Source organism: Oryctolagus cuniculus, chromosome 6 (assembly GCF_964237555.1).
Source record: "Oryctolagus cuniculus chromosome 6, mOryCun1.1, whole genome shotgun sequence".
Classification (NCBI taxonomy): domain Eukaryota; kingdom Metazoa; phylum Chordata; class Mammalia; order Lagomorpha; family Leporidae; genus Oryctolagus; species Oryctolagus cuniculus.
The window spans coordinates 57,943,328-57,963,241 of record NC_091437.1 but is presented as its reverse complement, the minus strand read 5'-3'; the positions used below and the strand labels follow the sequence as shown (position 1 = coordinate 57,963,241).

The 19,914-nt window shown below is 40.7% G+C and overlaps 1 protein-coding gene across 10 annotated transcripts in view; it reads right to left on the bottom strand.

The window, feature by feature from the left end:
• Positions 1–19,914, bottom strand: part of RANBP17 (RAN binding protein 17) — a 371,265-nt gene that overhangs the window by 86,086 nt on the left and 265,265 nt on the right. For all 10 annotated transcript variants that reach the window (XR_011389899.1, XM_051843604.2, XM_070076412.1 and 7 more), the window contains 2 exons: positions 13,243–13,306; positions 13,041–13,149 (listed from right to left, as the gene is read on the bottom strand). Coding sequence is in view for 9 of the 10 variants with exons in the window: in XM_051843604.2 (XP_051699564.1) it covers positions 13,041–13,149; positions 13,243–13,306 (173 nt within the window). In the remaining variant the exon portion in view is untranslated. The remainder of the gene's footprint in view (positions 1–13,040; positions 13,150–13,242; positions 13,307–19,914) is intronic.

The window sequence follows — 19,914 nt, the reverse complement described above, 5'->3', positions numbered from 1 at the left end:
TCATCTACTATGAAGAAGAAAGAGAGAGAGAGAGAGAGAGAGAGAGAGATCCATCTTCCATTTGCTGGTTCACTCCCCAAATGCCCACAACAACAAGGGCGGGGGGAGGGGGTCAGGTTGAAGCAAGGAGCCTGGAACTCCATCCAGGTTCCCATGCCAGGAGCAGGGGCATAAACACTTAAGTAATCATCTGCTGCCTCTCAGGTGTATTAGCAGGAAGGTGCATTGGAAGCCGTAGTGCCATCAGCACCTGATGTGGGATGTGTCTCAAGTAATAGCTTAATCTGCTGTGTCACAACACCTGCCCAAGCTAAATTTTAGAATGTTCTTATTTTCTCAATATCTGATAAACAGTAATAAGTAACTAAACACTATCAAATCCTAAACAGATAATATATGTGTACATTGCATTTAAACCATATAATGTTACTCTTCTAAGATAAAAGTACTTTCTAAATGTGGACTATTTAATGGGAACAGTGATAGGAATAGTAATGGGAACTGCAGGCAAATCAGGGTGCTGGAAAGAGTGGATACTTTGAAATCAGAAGTTTATCTAGGCTTGATACCTGGTTGTGAGTTAAGTCACTTTACTCATCTAAGCCTTAGTGTGCTCACCGGTAATTAAGAGACATAATATTTACTTCATCAAGTTAGCTGTGAGGATTAAATAAATGAGAAAACACCTGCAACTCCCCTTGCTCAATGCCAGGCACTTAATAAATGACAGCCATTAACATCTTTGTAATCTTCTGTTTAACATGGACTTAGAGAGGTGATTATGGTAATCAAAGTGTGACCAGAAGATTGTTAGCCCAGTATTCTTCCTCTGGGAACAAAGCTTTTCCATAGTAAAGATGTTTATTCAGAACAAAGACAAATTCAGTATTTTAACATTTCAATTCCTCAATTAATAATCTGAGCTACGCATCAAAGAAGTTCCTGACTCCACCTCTTTCCCCAGTGAAGACAAGCCACCAGCATGTGTAAGGAGAAGTTAAGGCAAATAGCGCTGGCAATGAGCAGCAATTCTACTTGAATGTCACTTCCTCAGGAGGCCTTCCCTCACCACTCTGTTTAAACTGGTACCCAAGTGCCACCTCTCCCATCGCTTTCCAACCCTATAACCTGCTTTAATTTTCACAGGACACTTTCTATAATTGGTTATTAATTTATGTGTTTATTCATTTGTCATTTGTTTTCTCTACTAGAATGTAAGCTTCTTGGAGGAAGGAACTTAGTCTATTCTGATCATGGCTACACAGCCTCAGTGCCTAGAGCAGGGCCTGGCACTTAAGAAATATTTGTAAAGTGACAGTAACAGTAGTTAGTTCCTAAGCGCTTATTATGTGCAGGTAATGAATTTGGTACTTAATTTACTTGAAAAACACTGATGTGGCTCTTATGCTGTTCAAAGCACTATGGCAAGTCATTGCTGGTCACACCACTCCCAGGAAGTGGTCTGATTCCCTTCAGTTCACATGTAAGCAGAGAGACTCAGAGGTGTTAAGTGTTGTCCATCATCCTCGTGTCTCTGATAGGGTAGAAGGCATTGGGGTGGGAACTGCAGACAATGTCACAAAACCTTGAGCTTGGAGCTAAATGAAGTCAGAAGAGAACAAAGAACAACCAGCTTGGTTCTAGTGAGGAAAATGGATTCCCTGGCAATCACTTGAGATTCAGGTAGGCAGGCAAAAGTGAGACTTGGGTTCCTTATTACTCCAGAAATGTCTGTTTCAGTTAGCACTGTTCCTCTGTTATGGCAATGTGGTATGTTCTATCACTTGTGCTGGAGAACTGGCCAGTTATGTGTACATTATGTAAACAACCTTATTCACTATCTGTTAAAAGATCTTTTCCTCATCTGTATCACTCATACATGCTGAAGTTTCATTTACTGTTTCTGATGTGGAAGGAGAAAATATGAGCTCACCCTCTTACAACTTCATATTCAAATATGCAGTCGCATTTTAACACCCCAATGTATAGGTAATTGTTCCATGAAAAGTAATCAAAACTGCCTACCAAGGACCCAGAAATCAATATTATTTGAAGGTAAATGCCAATTTACAAGCTAATATTTTCATTGGTATCAGGAAAAGTAAATTATTAACATAATATTTTGCAAGCCCTTAATCATGCACAGAGAGAAATGATAAATTCTTTGACTTTGATGTTAAAAGCCAAAAACTAATCAACCTGTACTGGATTTCGAAGGCTATGATTCAACAGTAACAATTTTCTAAGTTCCAAGCAAATTTTTTTTTCAGAGAAATCATGTCAGAATAGTAACTCTTTATGTTTTCTATCAGACATTTTATTTTTTATTTCTACATTTCATTTATTACACAGTTTAAAACCTTGAATTGCATGGTGCAATGTAAAATGGCAAAGCCGATATAATCTAATGCAGACACTGTAGAAAAGAGTTTGGCATTCACTAGAAGAGTTAGAGTTGCCCTTCGACTCAGCAATTTCACTTGAAGGTATACACACAGGAAAACTGAAGCATATGTCCACATAAAAACTTGTATACAGATATTCACAGCAGCATTCTTTCATAACAGGCAAAAGGCAGAAATAATCTAAATGTTCATCGGCTGATAGAAGGATAAATAAAATGTGGCACATCCATACAATGGAATATTATTCAGCCATAAAAGAAAAAAAAAGTACTGATATATGCTATCATATAGTAAGCCTCAAGAACATTATGCTAAAGGAAAGAAGCCAGATACAAAGGCTACATATTGTGTGGTTCCTTTTATATTAAATTTCTAGAATAGGCAAAGCCATAGACTCAGAGCAGATTAGTGGTTGCCAGGGGAAGGGTGGGGGGGAAGAGAAGTGATTGCTAAAAACAGGGTTTCTTCTTGGGTGACCAAATGTTCTGGAATTAGATAATGGTGCAACTGTAAATATTCTAAATACAAGACCACTTCAAAAAGTTCATGGAAGATGAGATTAAAAAGTTTGATACAAAAAAATCTGAGGGGTCGGCATTGTGGTGTAGTGGGTAAAGCCCACTGCCATCCAGATCCCTGCTAATGGCCTGGGAAAGCAGCAGCAGGTGGCCCAAACGTTTAGGTCCCTCCCACCTGTGGAGGCCTGGTTGAAGGCCTGGTTGAAGCTCCTGGCTCTTGGATTCAGTCTGGGCCAGCACTGACCATTGTGGCCATCTGGGGAGTGAATCAGTGGATGGAAGATCTCTCCTGCTCTCTCTCTCTCTCTCTCTCTCTCTCTGTAACTCTTTCAAAATAAATAAATAAAGCTTTTAGAAAAATGAAATTCATGCATGTGAGGGGTCTTCAAAAGTTCATGGAGAAGGTATATCATGAAAAACTACGCATGGATTTAATGATTTTCTTTGTGCCAAAAAAATTTATCTTTTAATTCAATTCTCAAAAAAATTTTAAAGTACGCTCACATACTAAATACCACTGAATTGTACACTTGAGAGGGCAAGAAACGGTGAAGGAAGGAGAAAGAGGTGGCAGGGTTGGAGGAGATAGAGCATAGGAGCATCCCATCTGCTGGTTCACCCCCAAAATGCTCACAGCAGCCACACCTGGGCTGGGGCGGAAGCCAGAAACTGCGAAATCTACCCGGGCCTTCTGTATGGGGGGGCAGGAGCTCAATTATTTGAGCCATCACCACTGCCTCTTGGGTCTACATTGATGGGAAGCTACAGTCAGGAGCTGGAGCCAAGAATCAGACTCACACACTCATATGTGGAACATGGGTGTCTTAACCTGTAGTCTAAATGCTTCCTGCAAGGGTGAATTTCAGAAAGAAAAATAAACCCAGAAATCTGGATCTGCTCTTCCTCCCCACCTTTAAATACAGAGCAATGAAACTTCTCATTTCCTCAAAACTGGATGTAAACAGCTGCTGGGTTACTGGGAAGCTGGGGAAGCAAAACAGAAGCAAGTAGCAGAAATAATTACGGTGTCTATAAATGATGGGAGCCAACAGTTACTGAGGATTTATTGCACGATAAGTATCACGTGAGAAGTTGGTATGGTGGACAAAAAAAATGACATTTTCCCACTCCATAGGACTCATCCCTTAGGACCCATGGATCTATTAGGTTACATGATTAAAAGGGACTTAAAAGTTTCTAATCAACTGACTTTAATCTAGGATTATCTCTGGTAGGTCCAATGTAAACACAAGGGTCCAGAGAAGCAGAAGTGGGAGAGCCAGGAAGATGGCAGCATGAGAGGCTCTGGGCCTGATGTTGCTGGAGAAAGGGGGCAGGAGTGAAGGAATCAGGTGGCCTTCAGAAGCTACATGTGTAGAGAACAAGCTGTTCTGTACAACATTCAGGAAGGAACACAGGCCTGCTGACACCTTGATTTCAGCTCACTAAGATCAATTTTGGACATCTTGACCTCCAGAATCGTAAAAATAATACATCTGTGTCATTTAAGCCACTAAATTGTGGTAATTTGTAACAGCAGTAATAGGAAACTAATACAGTCAGTAAAGGTCAGGTCTCCTGTTATGAAGCTCTGATCTAAACTAAGGAAAATTAAGAGGAGAGACCATCAAGGAGACATAGAAACAGTGGGTAACAAAAAGCTTCCGGGCCGGCGCGGCGGCTCACTAGGCTAATTCTCCACCTAGCGGCGCCGGCACACCGGGTTCTAGTCCCGGTCGGGGTGCCGGATTCTGTCCCGGTTGCCCCTCTTCCAGGCCAGCTCTCTGCTGTGGCCCGGGAGTGCAGTGGAGGATGGCCCAAGTGCTTGGGCCCTGCACCCACATGGGAGACCAGGAGAGGCACCTGGCTCCTGCCTTCGGATCAGCGCGGTGCGCTGGCCGCAGCGCGCCGGCCGCGGTGGCCATTGGAGGGTGAACCAACGGCAAAGGAAGACCTTTCTCTCTGTCTCTCTCTCACTATCCACTCTGCCTGTCAAAAAACAAAACAAAAACAAAAAGCTTCCCGGCCAGCATTGTGGCATAGTGGGTAAAGCTGCTGCCTGCAATGCTGGCATCCCATATAGGCTCTGGTTTGCTTCCCAACTGCTCCACTTCTGAGATAGTTCCCTGCTAATGGGCTGAGAAAAATAGTGGAAGATGGAAGAAGCTCCTGACTTCCGCCTGGCCTAGTCCCAGACGTTGCAACCATCTGGGGTATGAAGCAGCAGACGGACAATCTCTCTCTCTCTCTCTGATCTTCAAATAAATGAATAAATATTTTTTTAAAAAAAGCATCCATTCAAAACCAGGTAATCGTAGTTGACGTTGGAAGAGTCAGTGCCCTTTGCAGGTAGAGGCATACCTCATCTCCTGTTTCCTGGGACTTCATCAGGATAACGCTTCAAAAGTTCTATCAGAGCACGACTTGAGAAATGTGCTCAGCTGGTCCCTGGAATTTGGTTTTCACTTCAGTTTTCCTCTAAAAGCTAGGCATTCTAGCTTTGAAATGGCTGTGGCTTCAGGCAGGGCAAGAGAGTTTGGTACATGTTGGGAAGTATCACCAGCTTTTGCTTTAAAAGACATTAGCCCCAAGGCCCGAGGGCAGAGTGGATGCATTAAGAGCCCTGAACCTGCCTCATTTTGAGGTCCAAGTGGCAGTCAGTGCAATAAATGTGCTTCTTAGTATTTGGTAAACACTTGCTTTGTGATAGGAGTTGCTTTCGGCCTTTTCATATATCTTTATCTTACTTAATACACATGACAGCTCTTCAGGGTAAATATCTCCATTTAATAGATGAGAAAACTGAGGCTCCCCTTAGTTCCTTTCCCTAGGGAACGAGAATGTTTTGTTTCAGTTCCCCAAAGAAAAACACACTGCCCGGTGCAGACGACTACTACTCCTTTTCTAGGAAATCTCCTCTAAAAGTTGATCCCTAAAGCATCTCACTCCCTGGGGTGCCTGGACCCTCTATCCTCAAAAACCAGGTAAGTTATTAAAACTGATTCTGGTCTTAATGGGCTGCTTTCTGCCTACAGGGCCAGCTAATTAGTCTTAATTATCTCATTATAGATTCTAAGTATTTCCAGCTGTTTCTTTACCCCTTACTGCCCACTCTCCTCCTCCCCCAATGTCTATTTTCCAGGTAGTCCCTGCCAAGTCAGGGACACAGGTGAAATACTGATGTGCTATTCTATCTAATAAACATTAGCTATTTCTTTTTCCTTTAAAAATACTTAAAGATTTTTATTTATTATCTTTTTGAAGACAAAGTGACAGAGACAGAAGGAGAGAGGGGGAGGGAGGAAGGGAAAGAGAGAGAGAGGGAGAGAGAGGGAGAGAGAGGGAGAGAGAGGGAGAGAGAGGGAGGGAGGGGGAGAGGGAGAGAGAGAGAGAGAGAGAGAGAGAGAGAGATCTTCTATCTGCTGGTTCACCTCCCAAATCCAGCAACAGCTGGGGCTGGGGCTGGGCCAGGCCAAAGACAAGAAAGACAAGAGCCAGGAACTTCATTCACGCTTCCCCACATGGGTAGCAGAAGCCGAAGCACTTGAGCTATCATCTGCTGACTCTCCAGAAACATTAACAGGAAGTTGGATCAGAAGTGGAGGCAATGGAACTCAAACCAGGACTCTGATATGGCATGAGGGTGTACAAGCAGTGGCTCAACCCATTGTGCCACAACACCTTCCCCAAGAACATTAGCTATTTCTGATCAAGCACGTCACCTGCTAAATCTTCCTGGGATATATATCTCTTGATCCATCACCAGAAGTAGACTTTGGCCAATTATTGTACATAAGAACAAATTTTTAAAATTACATTTGATTTCCACTTGATCATTAAACTGTACCTATATAAGGCAAATCACAAATGAATTTGTTTTATTTCTTAGAAGCTTAGAAAGTAATCCTTTCTCTTTTGCCCTCAATGCCTCCAAGCCCCAAACCAATCAGTTAGTCCAACTAGTTCAAATAAAAGTGGAGAAAAAGTTCCATTTCTTAGTTGATTGGGAAGATGAAAGGTGAAGTAAGAGTTAGAAAAAGTGAATGAAAATAAGGTGGTCAGAGAGCTACTAGTCACGTGACTGATCTTGGGCAAACCATTTACTCTCTCTGAAACTGTTTTTTAATAGATACATAATGGAGTAACACTTAATATGGGCTGCCGATACTAAATTACAAGTTTGTACACAATTGTTAGCTACTGTTAATAAGGAAAAGTTTCCTTTATTTGTATATTTTTACTTCCATCTTTAGTAGCTATTTCTAGAATACTCTTTAAAATTTTTTTTTAAAGATTCATTTATTTGAAAGAGTAACAGAGAGGCAGATGGAGAGCGAGAGAGTGGTCTTCCATCCGCTGGTTCACTCCCCAAATGGCCGCCATAGCTGGAGTCAGGCCAATCTGAAACCAGGAGCCAGGAGCCTCTTCTGGGTCTCCCACGTGAGTGTAGGGGCCTAAGGACTTGGACCATCTTCTACTGCTTTCCCAGGTGATTAGCAGAAAGCTGGATCGGAAATGGAGCAGCTGGTACTCAAAACGGTGCCCATATGGGATGCAGCACTGCAGGCTACCTGCTACACCACAGCATCAGCCCAAAATTTTTAAAATTTTATTTTTTTGAGAGGCAAAAAGATAGATAGATGGGAGCAGGGAAGGAAGGGGGATGCAGAGTCCCATCTGCTGCTTCACTCTCCAAATGCCTGCATCAGCATGAGCTGGGCTAGAGCTGGGAGCCAGCAACTCAGTACAGCTCTCCCCGTGTATGAAGGGATCCAATAACTTGAACCATAACTGCTCCCTCCCAGGGTCTGCAAGCAGGAAGCTGCAGTCAGAAGCTGGGAACTGAACCAGAGCTGGGTATTTTAACCACTAGGCCAAAGCCTGTCCCTCTTTCTTTTTTATTCAAATCATTTATTTATTTAAAGTTTCTCAAATTAAAGCTAGCAGTATCTTCAGGTGCCAATTATCTGATAAAAGCCACAACAGTATGTGGATACTATACTGTTCTCACAGACTGCTCCCTCCTTTAATGCCTGCAAACATTACTATATTAATATTAGAGACATATTGTTAAAACATTAATATGAGTGTACACTCCTGGCCATTAAAAGCACAGCTGCTTCACAGAGTTTAAACACCTGAGGAACGCACTGCCCATTCAAATCCTATCCATGTACTTCCTGTCCGAATCGCTCAATATGAAGTACAATGATGAGATGTCCACGGAAAAACTGTTGGTGACATTGAGGAGTTCCAAATCTGTGCATGATAAACACTTAATCTGCAACTAATAACTGTTACTTCTCCACAAAACCAAAAGCTTTGTAATTGCTCTTTTCCACATTTTCCCTCTTCAATATTGGTAAACTGAATTCACTTCCATTCAAATTAAACAAAATAAGATTTTATTTATCCAAGAATTTTACACTGAATAGCTCCCTAGAGGTTCTCCATTTTACTGGCTTGGGTGTTACTCTTTCCTTTAGTTTATTAGATCGACAAGGTTAATTTTAAAACAACCTAGGGAACAATAAGTGATTCTTGGAAGGGCTACCGTGATGCACATATGGTCGGTCATCCATTTTTTTATGCATATGTTCTTGTGAAGGGACTTTTTGCATTCATTTTGATAACTTCTTAGAGTACAAAAAATACACTGCCAACATCTCTTACATGTTTTGAAACGTTATCATTAGATGGAATGCTTTCAGTTCTGTTCTTCGTACAAGTGAATGCTTTGTTTAGTTTAGCTAAAGCAATTTGATAAAATGGTATGACTGTTTATTGCCAACCTTCTCCCCCTCTTTTCATCTGAAATCCAACCCAGGACACACAGCATCTAATTAAATTCATACAAAGTACAAATTATTGAACAGAAACCAAAATGCATTTCAAAGTAAATATCAATTAATGTGATATCCAATTCTTTCCCCTTTTCTAATCACGCCAATGTGCATGGCCTCTATATAAAACACACTCAATTTATTTCATAGAATTCAACTAGAATATACTTTATATTTTAGTTCAAGAGTCCAAGCAGGCTGGTTGGGCATATTTTCTATTTATTTTTAGCTCTAGCCAACCTATCCCCCAAACCAATGGTAAAATAAACTCATCCTCAATCTTTTTTTGTTAATTTGAGAAGGATTCTTTGTTTTTCTTATTTAATAAATGGATCTGTGCTGCTCTTGACAACAGCATTATCTTTTTCATCCTTGTTTCCATGACAGTGAACAAACAATAGAAAACTATCAAGTCCTGTACACAGAAATTCTGATGGCAATGTGCCAGTCAACACAGCTTGTGAGACAAGGCTTCAAATAATAAAAATATGTTCAACAACACTCAACAAATGATCATCCATAAAGTGATAACACTTGGAACAGAGAGCAGCAAGTGACTAATCAGGCACAAGAGTGGCCAAGTATAGCCAATAGTGAAAGTAAACGGCCCCTTGATTTGTTTTATCTTGGAGAGGCCAATGATCAAAGCTATTTCTACAGAGAACCTGGCAGGTAAAACTGATTCCAGGAGCCACGATGATGGCATCTTGCTTATTGTACACTTGTCTGTCATTCATTGAGCAAGCATTTACTAAACACCAACAATGTGGAGGCACTGAGCTTGGTTTCCGAACAAGACAAAACAGACAAAGTTGACAGCTTGAAGGAGCTCAAAATCTTCTGGGAAGAAAACTAACTCTGGTTTTTAGTAAGGGAAAGCAACTTCGGGGACTTATACCACAAATTATCACTTGATGGTTATAAAAGACATTTAATTATTAAAGTGAAAACCACTGAGATAAATTAAGAAGAAATTTCTTTTCAAGGAATGTACAAGTAGTTGCTAAGGTTTTTAATTTTATCTATAATCTAGATTAAACTGATTTATTTGAGTACCTAGGATGATCCAGGTACTGCTACCAAAGACCATCTCTTTCCATTTCTCTTAAGGCGTTTAAACAGTGCTTGCAATGTAACAGACATTTAACATTTTTGCTATAAAATACTGATATATACCTTACTGTGTTTTGAGTTAGATGTTTCAAAGGAATGTAATCCTGGGGAACCTAATCCTGTTAGTTATTCAAATTATATATGTTGGGGCTAACACTGTGATGTAGTGGGCTAAGCCTCTGCCTGCAGTGCCAGCATCCCATATGGTCACAGGTTCAAGTCCCGGCTGCTCCTCTTCTGATCCAGCTCTCTGCTATGGTCTGGGAAAGCAGTAGATGATGGCCCAAATGCTTAGAGCCCTGCACCTGCATGGGAGACCTGTTAGAAGCTCATGGCTCCTGGCTTCAGATTGGCCCAGCTCTGGCATTGTGGCCATTTGGGGGAGCGAACTAGCGGATAGAAGACCTTTCTCTCTGTCTCTCCCTCTCTCTGCCTGTAACTCTCTCAAATGAATAATAAATAAAATATTTTAAAAAATTATGTGTTTACTTCAGTTTCTCATACCTACAGTTTACATTAAGCAATACATAATAAATAAAAGTCTACCTTCAAAAAAGTGTACAACGTGGGGTTTTTTTGGACATCTTCCTGAATATCAATATTCAATACATGCATAGTACTGTGAAATAGAGACTTTGCACTGTGTTCTGATTCTGATGTACATCTCTCTCTAACTTTGGTCTTCCCAGTTCTTTCACTGTGTGATAAGGTCATTAAAAGAGCATGTTGAAGGACTCTCCGGGAAATAAATTAAATCTAGCCAAGGGTTTCAAGGTTTTCTTCAGTCCTCAGACAAATGGAAGACAAGCAAGGCAAGCTCCTTGAGGCCAGCATGCCTGCTTCATCTTTGTCTTGCTCTCAGAGTTTGCTGCAGTGTGCTCTCCAAATGATTGTCAAGGACAATGACAGTCTGGGGCTTCTCCTTTTCTCTCCAAGGCAGCAGCCAGGAGGTAAAAGAGGCTAGCCTGCATTATGAAAAGCTGTCACTCAGATCTCCCCCTTGCCGAAGGTAGGCAGATGACTGGGTTTTGCACGCCTGGTTTGCACTCTTCAAATATTTATAGATAGTTCTCTTTGCCTCCAGCCCTAGTTTGTCACTTAGCCAAGTTATACTTATATGGTTCTTTTAATCTTTCTCAGAAATCAATCCCACTAACCTCCTTAATCATTCTAGTTGTGTTTCTCTAAACTTTTGACTGTTTGTCTTTCTGGTGATTTACTGTGTTGAAATTCACAAAAGTAACTGGAGTTAGAATATAGAGGGATTTAATCACCTTTTTATTTTAGGGTTCAATGCCCTTTATGTGCAAAATAAAATTATTTATCTTCCTTCCTTCTGTATCATGTTTTTAAAAATTCATATTTAAGTTGATGGATCAATCAATACATTGCAAGAGAAAGGAAGAAAAAGTATCATCAGTATTATATTCTCCAAGGATGATGCTGTCATTGATTGAACCCTCTTACGTGTCTATAACTGATTGATCTAATCTGCAGTCCAGTCTTCAAATGACAGGGAAATGGGAATCCAGAGTAAGATGGCCACTACAGAGAGACTTAAGTGCCATCCTAAAGGGCTGTCCACCTGTGGACACTTCTTGTTAACTTCAGCTTTTTAATTAAAACAATTTAAAAACAAGGCAAATTTTGCTATTATAAAAGTAATAAATGAAAGGGGGAAAAACTACCCATAGTCTTCCCCAGAAAAATCTTTTAATAGCACTTGGTTATTTTTAAAATTGACAAACTTGTATGCGTTTATTGTGTACAGCATGTTTTGAAGTATATATGCACAATGGGATGCCTAATTCTTGCTAATTTACATATATCTTTACAGAGTTATAATTTTTATGGTGAGAACACTTACCATCCACATTCCTAGCATTTTTCAGTAATTCAATATATTGTTTCTTTACTATGTTAAACAAAACATCTTTTGAGCTTATTCCTTCTACCTACCTGACATTTGCATCCTTTGACTAACATCACCTTAAGTGTGTGGACCCCTTAGGTTGATTCCATGTCTTCTCTATCTTGAATAATGATGCAATAAACATGGAAGTGCAGACATCTCTTTGACATACTGATTTCATTTCCTTTGGATATATATACCCAGCAGTGGGAATGCTGGATTGTGTATCTGTTTTATTTAAAATTTTTTTTGAGGAACTTCCATACTGTTTTCTATAATGGCTGCACTATTTACCATTTTTGAATAATTCCATGTAACTTTTCTCAATGTATTATTTATTTTCCCCAATAAACATGATCATACCATTGGTACAGTTAAACACCTTGGCTTTTCACTTAATAGTATAACATAAAACTTCATGGTTTTCATTTTTAATGGTTACAGACCATTCCATCAAAGAAGTGAATGTGATGTAATTTTACAATTTCCTATTAACTGTTAGACACGTCATTTCCATTATTTATCTAATTTAAATGTCACAATGAAAGAAATCAGAGAAAAAATTTTCTGTATTTAACATAATTCCTAGATTTGTAGCAGTAAAATTAATCAGCAAAGGAATACACAGAAAGTAAATTTTGAGGTTAAAAAAAATCAGTGAAGGGGCTAGTGCTGTGGTGTAGCAGGTAAAGCCACCGCCTGCGGTGCTGGCATCCCATATGGGCACCAGTTCGAGTTATGGCTGCTCCACTTCTGATCCAGCTCTCTGCTGTGGCCTGGGAAAGCAGTAGAAGATGGCCCAAGTGCTTGGGCCCCTGCACCTGTGTAGGAGACCTGACCCAAGAAAGAAGCTCCTGGCTGCTGGCTTTGGATCAGCACAGCTCCAGCCATTTCGGCCATCTGGGGAGTGAACCAGCAGATGGAAGACCTCTCTGTCTCTCCCAATCTCTCTCTCTCTCCCACTCTCTCTCTCCGCCTCTCTGTAACTCTGCCTTTCAAATAAATAAATAAATCTTTAAAAAATCGATGAAGTAGTATTTGAAGTAAGAAACACCACCTTAAATACTAAGATTTGTCTTTTGACTCTGTTGTTAATGAATGAATGCTCGATATCTTAAAAAGCTGTACAAAATTGTCAAAGATGGCCAATTCCAATACATTAATAATTGTATCCATTAGTATTTTAACTCTTTATTCACATATGTATATGCTGCTCCCTTATTAATTGAACTTAAACTCTTAATCTTACCTAGGTCTACCATCAGAAGGCGGGTGAGGGCTGTGTAGAAGGTTGTTCGGCACCTGAAGTCACTCAGACTGTAATTGTCAGTGATGCCAAGAAAGGGGAAGTGTTCACTCTAACGAAAGCAAAAGAATATCCAAAGTTACTAATGCTTTACACCTAAATGATCTGGAAAATTCTAGTTTTTAACTATGGAAATAAGCCTTACCGTGTGGTTTTTTAGCATGAATTTCACAGCATCTATTTTCACAAGTTTTTTTAAAAGGATATAGGTGCTAGAAGTTAAGGAGTATGGGAAAATATATTTGTCTTATCAATATGTAATAAACCACAAAAAACACCAAACTATAAGGGCATCAATTTCTACTTATGAAGAATAAATATGGTTTCTCAAGGGTTTTCCTATAGAAATGTCTTTCATTTTGTTAAGAATGATAATCCATTATTAACCAGTGCAATTACTTTTTCTATCTTATACATATTCTAGTTATGGGAAGGAAGAATGAATTTTATAATTAAGACAAGAACTTCTTTACTATTAAAATCTTGATAGTGGAAAATTAAAATGACCCCTTTTTACATCTTGGGTGTAACTTGAAAATTTCTTTTGAAACAATGTTATTTCATAATAAAATAATTATAAAAGACCCATAATAGGCTATCAAGAAAGAAAATTACTCCATTCTAAGAAACGGTAGGCTCAGTTGGTATAAATCTAAGATTAGAATTGAATTAGGAAGATAGAGCAGAGAGCACATTACCAATGTTGAACGACAGGTTCAAGGAACTAATATTTCACAGTGCCTACTATGTGCAAGGCATTTTTCTATGTTAAGGCGTCTAATATTCACAATTATACTGTTAAATAGTACTCATTTCTATTCCCTAGATAAGTAAGAGGAAGATCAGAGAAGCTAGGTTGCTTGCCCACAGTAACACAGCTGAGACTGATGCTGCTGAGATCTGGGCCGAGGTGTGACTTCAAGGATCATGCTCTTTCACTGTGTCGTGCTATCACCTGAATAGTTCCACTCAGTGAGAACCAAGCTGAGGAATCATAACCACGATACAAAGTTCAAATTATTTATGGTATGAGGTGGGTTCTAAGTATATCTACTCAGTTTGCAAACACTCTCTGCTCTCACTTTATCATAGACACGTGCTCACTACCGTAGCTATCACATCACTACCATGTCACTATCATAGCTCACTACCATAGCTCCTAGCTTGAGCATCTCTTGGCCATTCCCTACATTCTTACTATATCTTTCTTAGCTGTTGGCTCCATTCATATTACAATGAAAACACTGGCTCTTTTCCTTTCACTAATATCTGAATATAGAATTTTGTAAATTGTCTCAGTATACTGGCACTGAGAAGCCTAATTCTACATTTTACTTACTCAGGTATTGGTTTCAAAGAGTGGAAAACACATGGGAACTTGAATCAGGAAACCTGGGCTCTTTGCTGGACTACGCCATTCAGCCAGCTGGATGTGTCAGAGCACCATACCCAACCCACTTGAACCTTAGTTACCCTCTCTAACAAATGAGGATGAAACCTATGCCCAAGCTACTTTATAGGTTTGTTCTGAGGATCAGATGATGCAAATGTCTGCCAATTATAAATTAGGGAAGAAGAATAAAGATTTAGAGTTTACAGGATGTGTACTACCTAAAAAGCTTATTCTACAATTTCATGAGATAAAGCAGTATCATTTTTATTTTTCAGATGAGCAAACAAACTAAAAAAATTTTTTTACTTCCTAAAAAATAATTAGTATTATTTAGATCCAAATCCCTCTGACTGCAAACTCCAGTTTGCATATTAAGCACATATATTTGGTTCACCTCCATATTAGACTGCAAATTTTCCAAGGGCAGTGACCGCATCCAGGTACTTTCCTTAGTACACTGCTCTCAGCAGGACTCGATGCATTGTTTTTCTGGTAGGCTAAGGGTAAACAAGTTCAGAACTGATAGGTAGCAAGTTTTCCCCTGTAACCAAAGATGCAGATTTGATCATGTTTCAAAATCATCAATCACTGAGTAGAAGAACTGCCATTCAAATGTCACCCAGGTAAACAGGGGTGGGGATCAATAAACCTGCAAATATCTTAAGTAATTACCAAGTACAATTCTCTCAAAATTACTAAGTTAAAAGTGACAGGGTCTACCAGTAACAGGGATGCTGCCATTAATAGGAATCTTCCTGTCAGTGCTGTTAATAAACAGCCAGTCATGTTTTGACAATAGAATATTTATGGAAGCAATAAACAGAACATTCACAGGAAGAATCTCATCTGCCAAAGACACATTTTCTGCAGAACCGCATCTGTGCACTTTGTACCAAGGCCAGCCTCACTGCCTTCTAATAACATTTTCTAATTCTAAAGAAAAAAATGATTAAGAATGAATTTTTACTTTTTTCAATAAATAAAAAAATAAGAGTTCATCTGAATATTTATGTTACTTTATAGGACTTCAATTCAGAGTTAGTTATGGCTGTTAGGAGGCTCTGTGATGTTAACAAAAAGAAAAGCAAACAGACACATCATCTTTAAAATCTTTATACATTCATTTTCTTCTTTTTTTTCTTTGTAAGATTTTATTATTTGAGAGGTAGAGTTACAGACAGTGAGAGGGAGAGACAGAGAGAGAGGTCTTCCATCCACTAGTTCACTCCCCAGATGGCCGCAATGGCTGGCGACAGGAGTAAGGCTGTCTTGTTCGCAAATTACTTGGTAATATTGAAAGTTGTAGGGGGCCGGCGCCGCGGCTCACTAGGCTAATCCTCCGCCTAGCGGCGCCGGCACACCGGGTTCTAGTCCCGGTCGGGGCACCAGATTCTGTCCCGGTTGCCCCTCTTCCAGGCCAGCTCTCTGCTGTGGCCAGGGAGTGCAGTGGAGGATGGCCCAGGTGCTTGGGCCCTGCACCCCATGGGAGACCAGGAAAAGCACCTGGCTCCTGCCATAGGATCAGCGCGGTGCGCCGGCCGCAGCGCGCCGGCCGCGGCGGCCATTGGAGGGTGAACCAACGGCAAAGGAAGACCTTTCTCTCTGTCTCTCTCTCTCACTGTCCACTCTGCCTGTCAAAAAAAAAAAAAAAAAAAAAAAAAAGTTGTAGGGGCCAGCGCTGGTAGCAGGTAAAGCTGCTGCTTGTAGTATCGGCATCTCATATGGGTGCCGTTTGAGTCCTGGCTGCTCCACTTTCCTCCCAGCTCCCTGCTATGGCCTGGGAAAGCAGCAGCAGATGGGCCAGGTCTTTAGCCCAGGCTCCGGGGCACAGATCTGCACAGCTCTGGCAGTTGCAGCCACCTGGGGAGTAACCCAGTGGATGGAAAACCTCTCTCTCTCTCTCTCTCTCTCTCTCTCTCCTTGCCTCTACCTCTCTGTAACTCTGCCTTTCAAATAAATAAATAAATTAAAAAAAAAAAAAGAAAGAAAACTGTATACTTGGGGGCCACCTAGAGCACTGGCATCCCATATAGATGCTGGTTTGAGTCCTGGCTGCTCCACTTGGGATTCAGTTCTCTGCTAATGCACTTGGGAGAGCAGCAGAAGATGGGCTAAGTGCTTGGGCTCCTATTCCCACATGGGAGACCCAGATGAAGTGCTGGGTTTCTGGCTTCAGCTTGGTCCAGCCCTGGCCATTGTGGATATTTGGGGAATGAAAACGCAAATGGAAGACCCCCCCCCCAAGGAGGGGGGAGGACTCTTTAAAGTCAAAAAATAAATCTTAAAAAAAAAAAGATATACTTCGTGGTTTGTACAAAAGTTACTATTTAGCATCGTGGTTAAAATGCTGGTGGTCCGCTATCACAGTGCCTGACTCTGGCTCTTGACTCCAGCTCTCTTTTTCTGCAGATCCTGGGAGGCAGCAGGTGATAGCTCAAGTCATTGGGTTCCTGTCACCCACATGGGAGACCTGGATTTAGTGTCTGGCTCCAGGATTTGGGGGCCAGCAAGGGGCCAATGCAGGCATTTGGGGGGTGGGCCAGCATGTTCCCTCTCTCTCTCACATGTGCTGGCTCTCACTCTCCCACTTCACAAATAAATAAATAAAAAAATTTTAAAAGGGAGATCCACTAGAGCAGCCATATTACAATGTTATACAACCATATTATTTTTAATGTACAGATTTACAGAAAAATAGTATATATTTTATTTGTGCTAAATTAAAAAATAAAGAAAAAAAAACTACATTAATGGAACAACTGACTTTGAGCTGTTAGGACAAATCTAGGAAAGAAAGTATGGAGGCCGGCGCCACGGCTCAATAGGCTAATCCTCTGCCTGTGGTGCCGGCACACTGGGTTCTAGTCCCTGGTTGGGGCGCCAGATTCTGTCCCGGTTGCTCCTCTTCCAGGCCAGCTCTCTGCTGTGGCCCGGGAGTGCAGTGGAGGATGGCCCAAGTGCTTGGGCCCTGCACCCACATGGGAGACCAGGAGAAGCACCTGGCTCCTGACTTCGGATCAGTGCAATGCGCCGGCTGTAGCACTCCGGCCGCGGCGGCCATTGGAGGGTGAACCAACAGCAAAGAAAGACCTTTCTCTCTGTCTCTCTCTCTCACTGTCCATTCTGCCTGTCAAAAAAAATAAAAATAAATAAAAAATAAAAAAAGAAAGTATGGAATTAGTGGAATTAATACTATTCAATTGTATTAGAATTTAAAATCTATGAGGGTAGGGTCTGTATTTTATTTGTCCTTTTGCCTCACACTTAGTAAATGCTAAATAAGTATTTACTGAATTGAAAGAGGCCAATAAGATAAAGTAACTCATTATGATGAGAATGGAATTAATTAAAAATTCACTATTTCATTTCATTTTTTTGACAGGCAGAGTTAGACAGTGAGAGAGAGAGACACACACAGAGAGAAAGGTCTTGCTTTTTCCATTGGCTCACCCCGCAAGTGGCTGGTGCGCACTGGTGCGCTGTGCGATCCGAAGCCAGGAGCTAGGCACCTCCTCCTGATCTCCCATGTGGGTGCAGGGCCCAAGGACCATCCTCCACTGTACTCCCGGGCCACAGCAAAGAGCTGGACTGGAAGAGGAGCAACTGGGACAGAATCCGGTGCCCCAACTGGGACTAGAATCCGGGGTGCTGGCGCCGCAGGCGGAGGTTAACTCTAAATAAGGAATTCTAGTTATTGTATTTAACACAAACAAGCAAGCAGAGAAAGACAAATAAAGCCAGGAAAAGTACAGAGTTTAAAAATAAAATCATCATGGTTACCAAGTGGCTTTGATAGGTAATATAGTCTTTGCTCACCTCCCTGGCTCCTGTGTACACACCCAGCAATAGCAGGGGTCGCGTCACCCTCCACCCAGTGAGGAACACAATAACTCAGAAGAACGCCTTCCCCCAACATGCAAGCTGTATGGCAAGGGGAAGTCAGCCTATTGAAAGCTTGTGCCTGCCCACCACCATAGCGAAGCGAGCCCAGTAGGCAGGGGCTCCACGCACACGCCTGTCACCCAAAGACCTATAGCAGCTCACAACAGAGGGCCATGCTCACAGGAAAATCACCACAGAATGAGGGTACAGTTCATTAAGCAGTCCAACTAGTGCAGAAAACACCAGGGACTAACACCAGGGCGTCCTGCAGCTGTGAGGAAAAGGGCTGGTCACACCAACAGAGGTGAACACCCTACCCTCCTCTACAGACATCCAGAGGAGAGCTACACAGGAGCCTTGCTTTGGATACTTGCTCAACCATGGAATACTGAACAGAACAACCAGGCCACACCCACCACATGCCTCCTGCTACTCACTGAAAGTACACACATCCCACTAAGCCATACAAATGCAGAAAAACAAAGGAAACTTAAATAAGAATAAGGAAGACACTATGAGCCCCCCAAAGGAACCCTACAATACTTCAGTAGTAGAAGGTGAAGATAAAGAGATTGAATATATGCCAGAAACGGAATTCACAAAATTAATCATCAGACTACTTAGAAGCAACCAAAAGCAAATTCATGTACTAAATGAAAATTTTTCTCACAAAATTGAGATATTAAAGAGAAATAAGAATGAAATACCAAAAATGAATACCTCTATAGATCAAATAAAAATGAAGTGGAAAGTTTCAGCAACAGAGTAAGTGAGACAGAAGAAGGAATATCAGAACTAGAAGACAAATTTCAGGAAATTTTACAATCAGACCAAAAAAAAAGAAGAAGTTAAAAAACTAAGAAATACTGTTAGAGATCTACAAGATAAAATCAAATGACCCAATATATGGGTGCTAGGAGTTCCTTGAAGGCGTGAAAAGACAGAAAAGGATTAGAAGGCCTTCTTAATGAAATAATAACAGAAAACTTCCCAATTTGAAGAGAGAAAGGAACATTTAAGTATAAAAAGCACATAGAACTCCCCATAGACATGACCAGAAAAGATCTTCACCATGACACATTGTAGTCAAACTCTCCACAGTAAAACATAAAGAAAAGATTCTAAAATGTGCATGAGAGAAACACCAGATCACATTCAGAGGATCTCCAATTAGACTCACAACTTACTTTTCATCAGAAACCCTACAAGCAAGGAGAGAATGGCAAGATATATTCCAAGTCCTTAGGGAAAACAAACAAACAAACTGTCAACTCAGAAAACTGTACCCTTCAAAGCTCTCATTTATGAATGAAGGTGAAATAAAGATCTTCTTTACAAGCAGAAATTAAAAGAATTTATAACCACACGCCCAGCCCTACAAAAGATGCTCAAGGATGTGCTACACACAGAAATACAGAAACATGGTCATCACTATGAAAGAAGGTGAAGGCAAAAATAACGTGATAAAAATACAAAGGTAGCCCAAAGTTAAAAATAGAACTATTAAAGGAAATTTGGCAGGGCAAAGTCATTATTTAACAA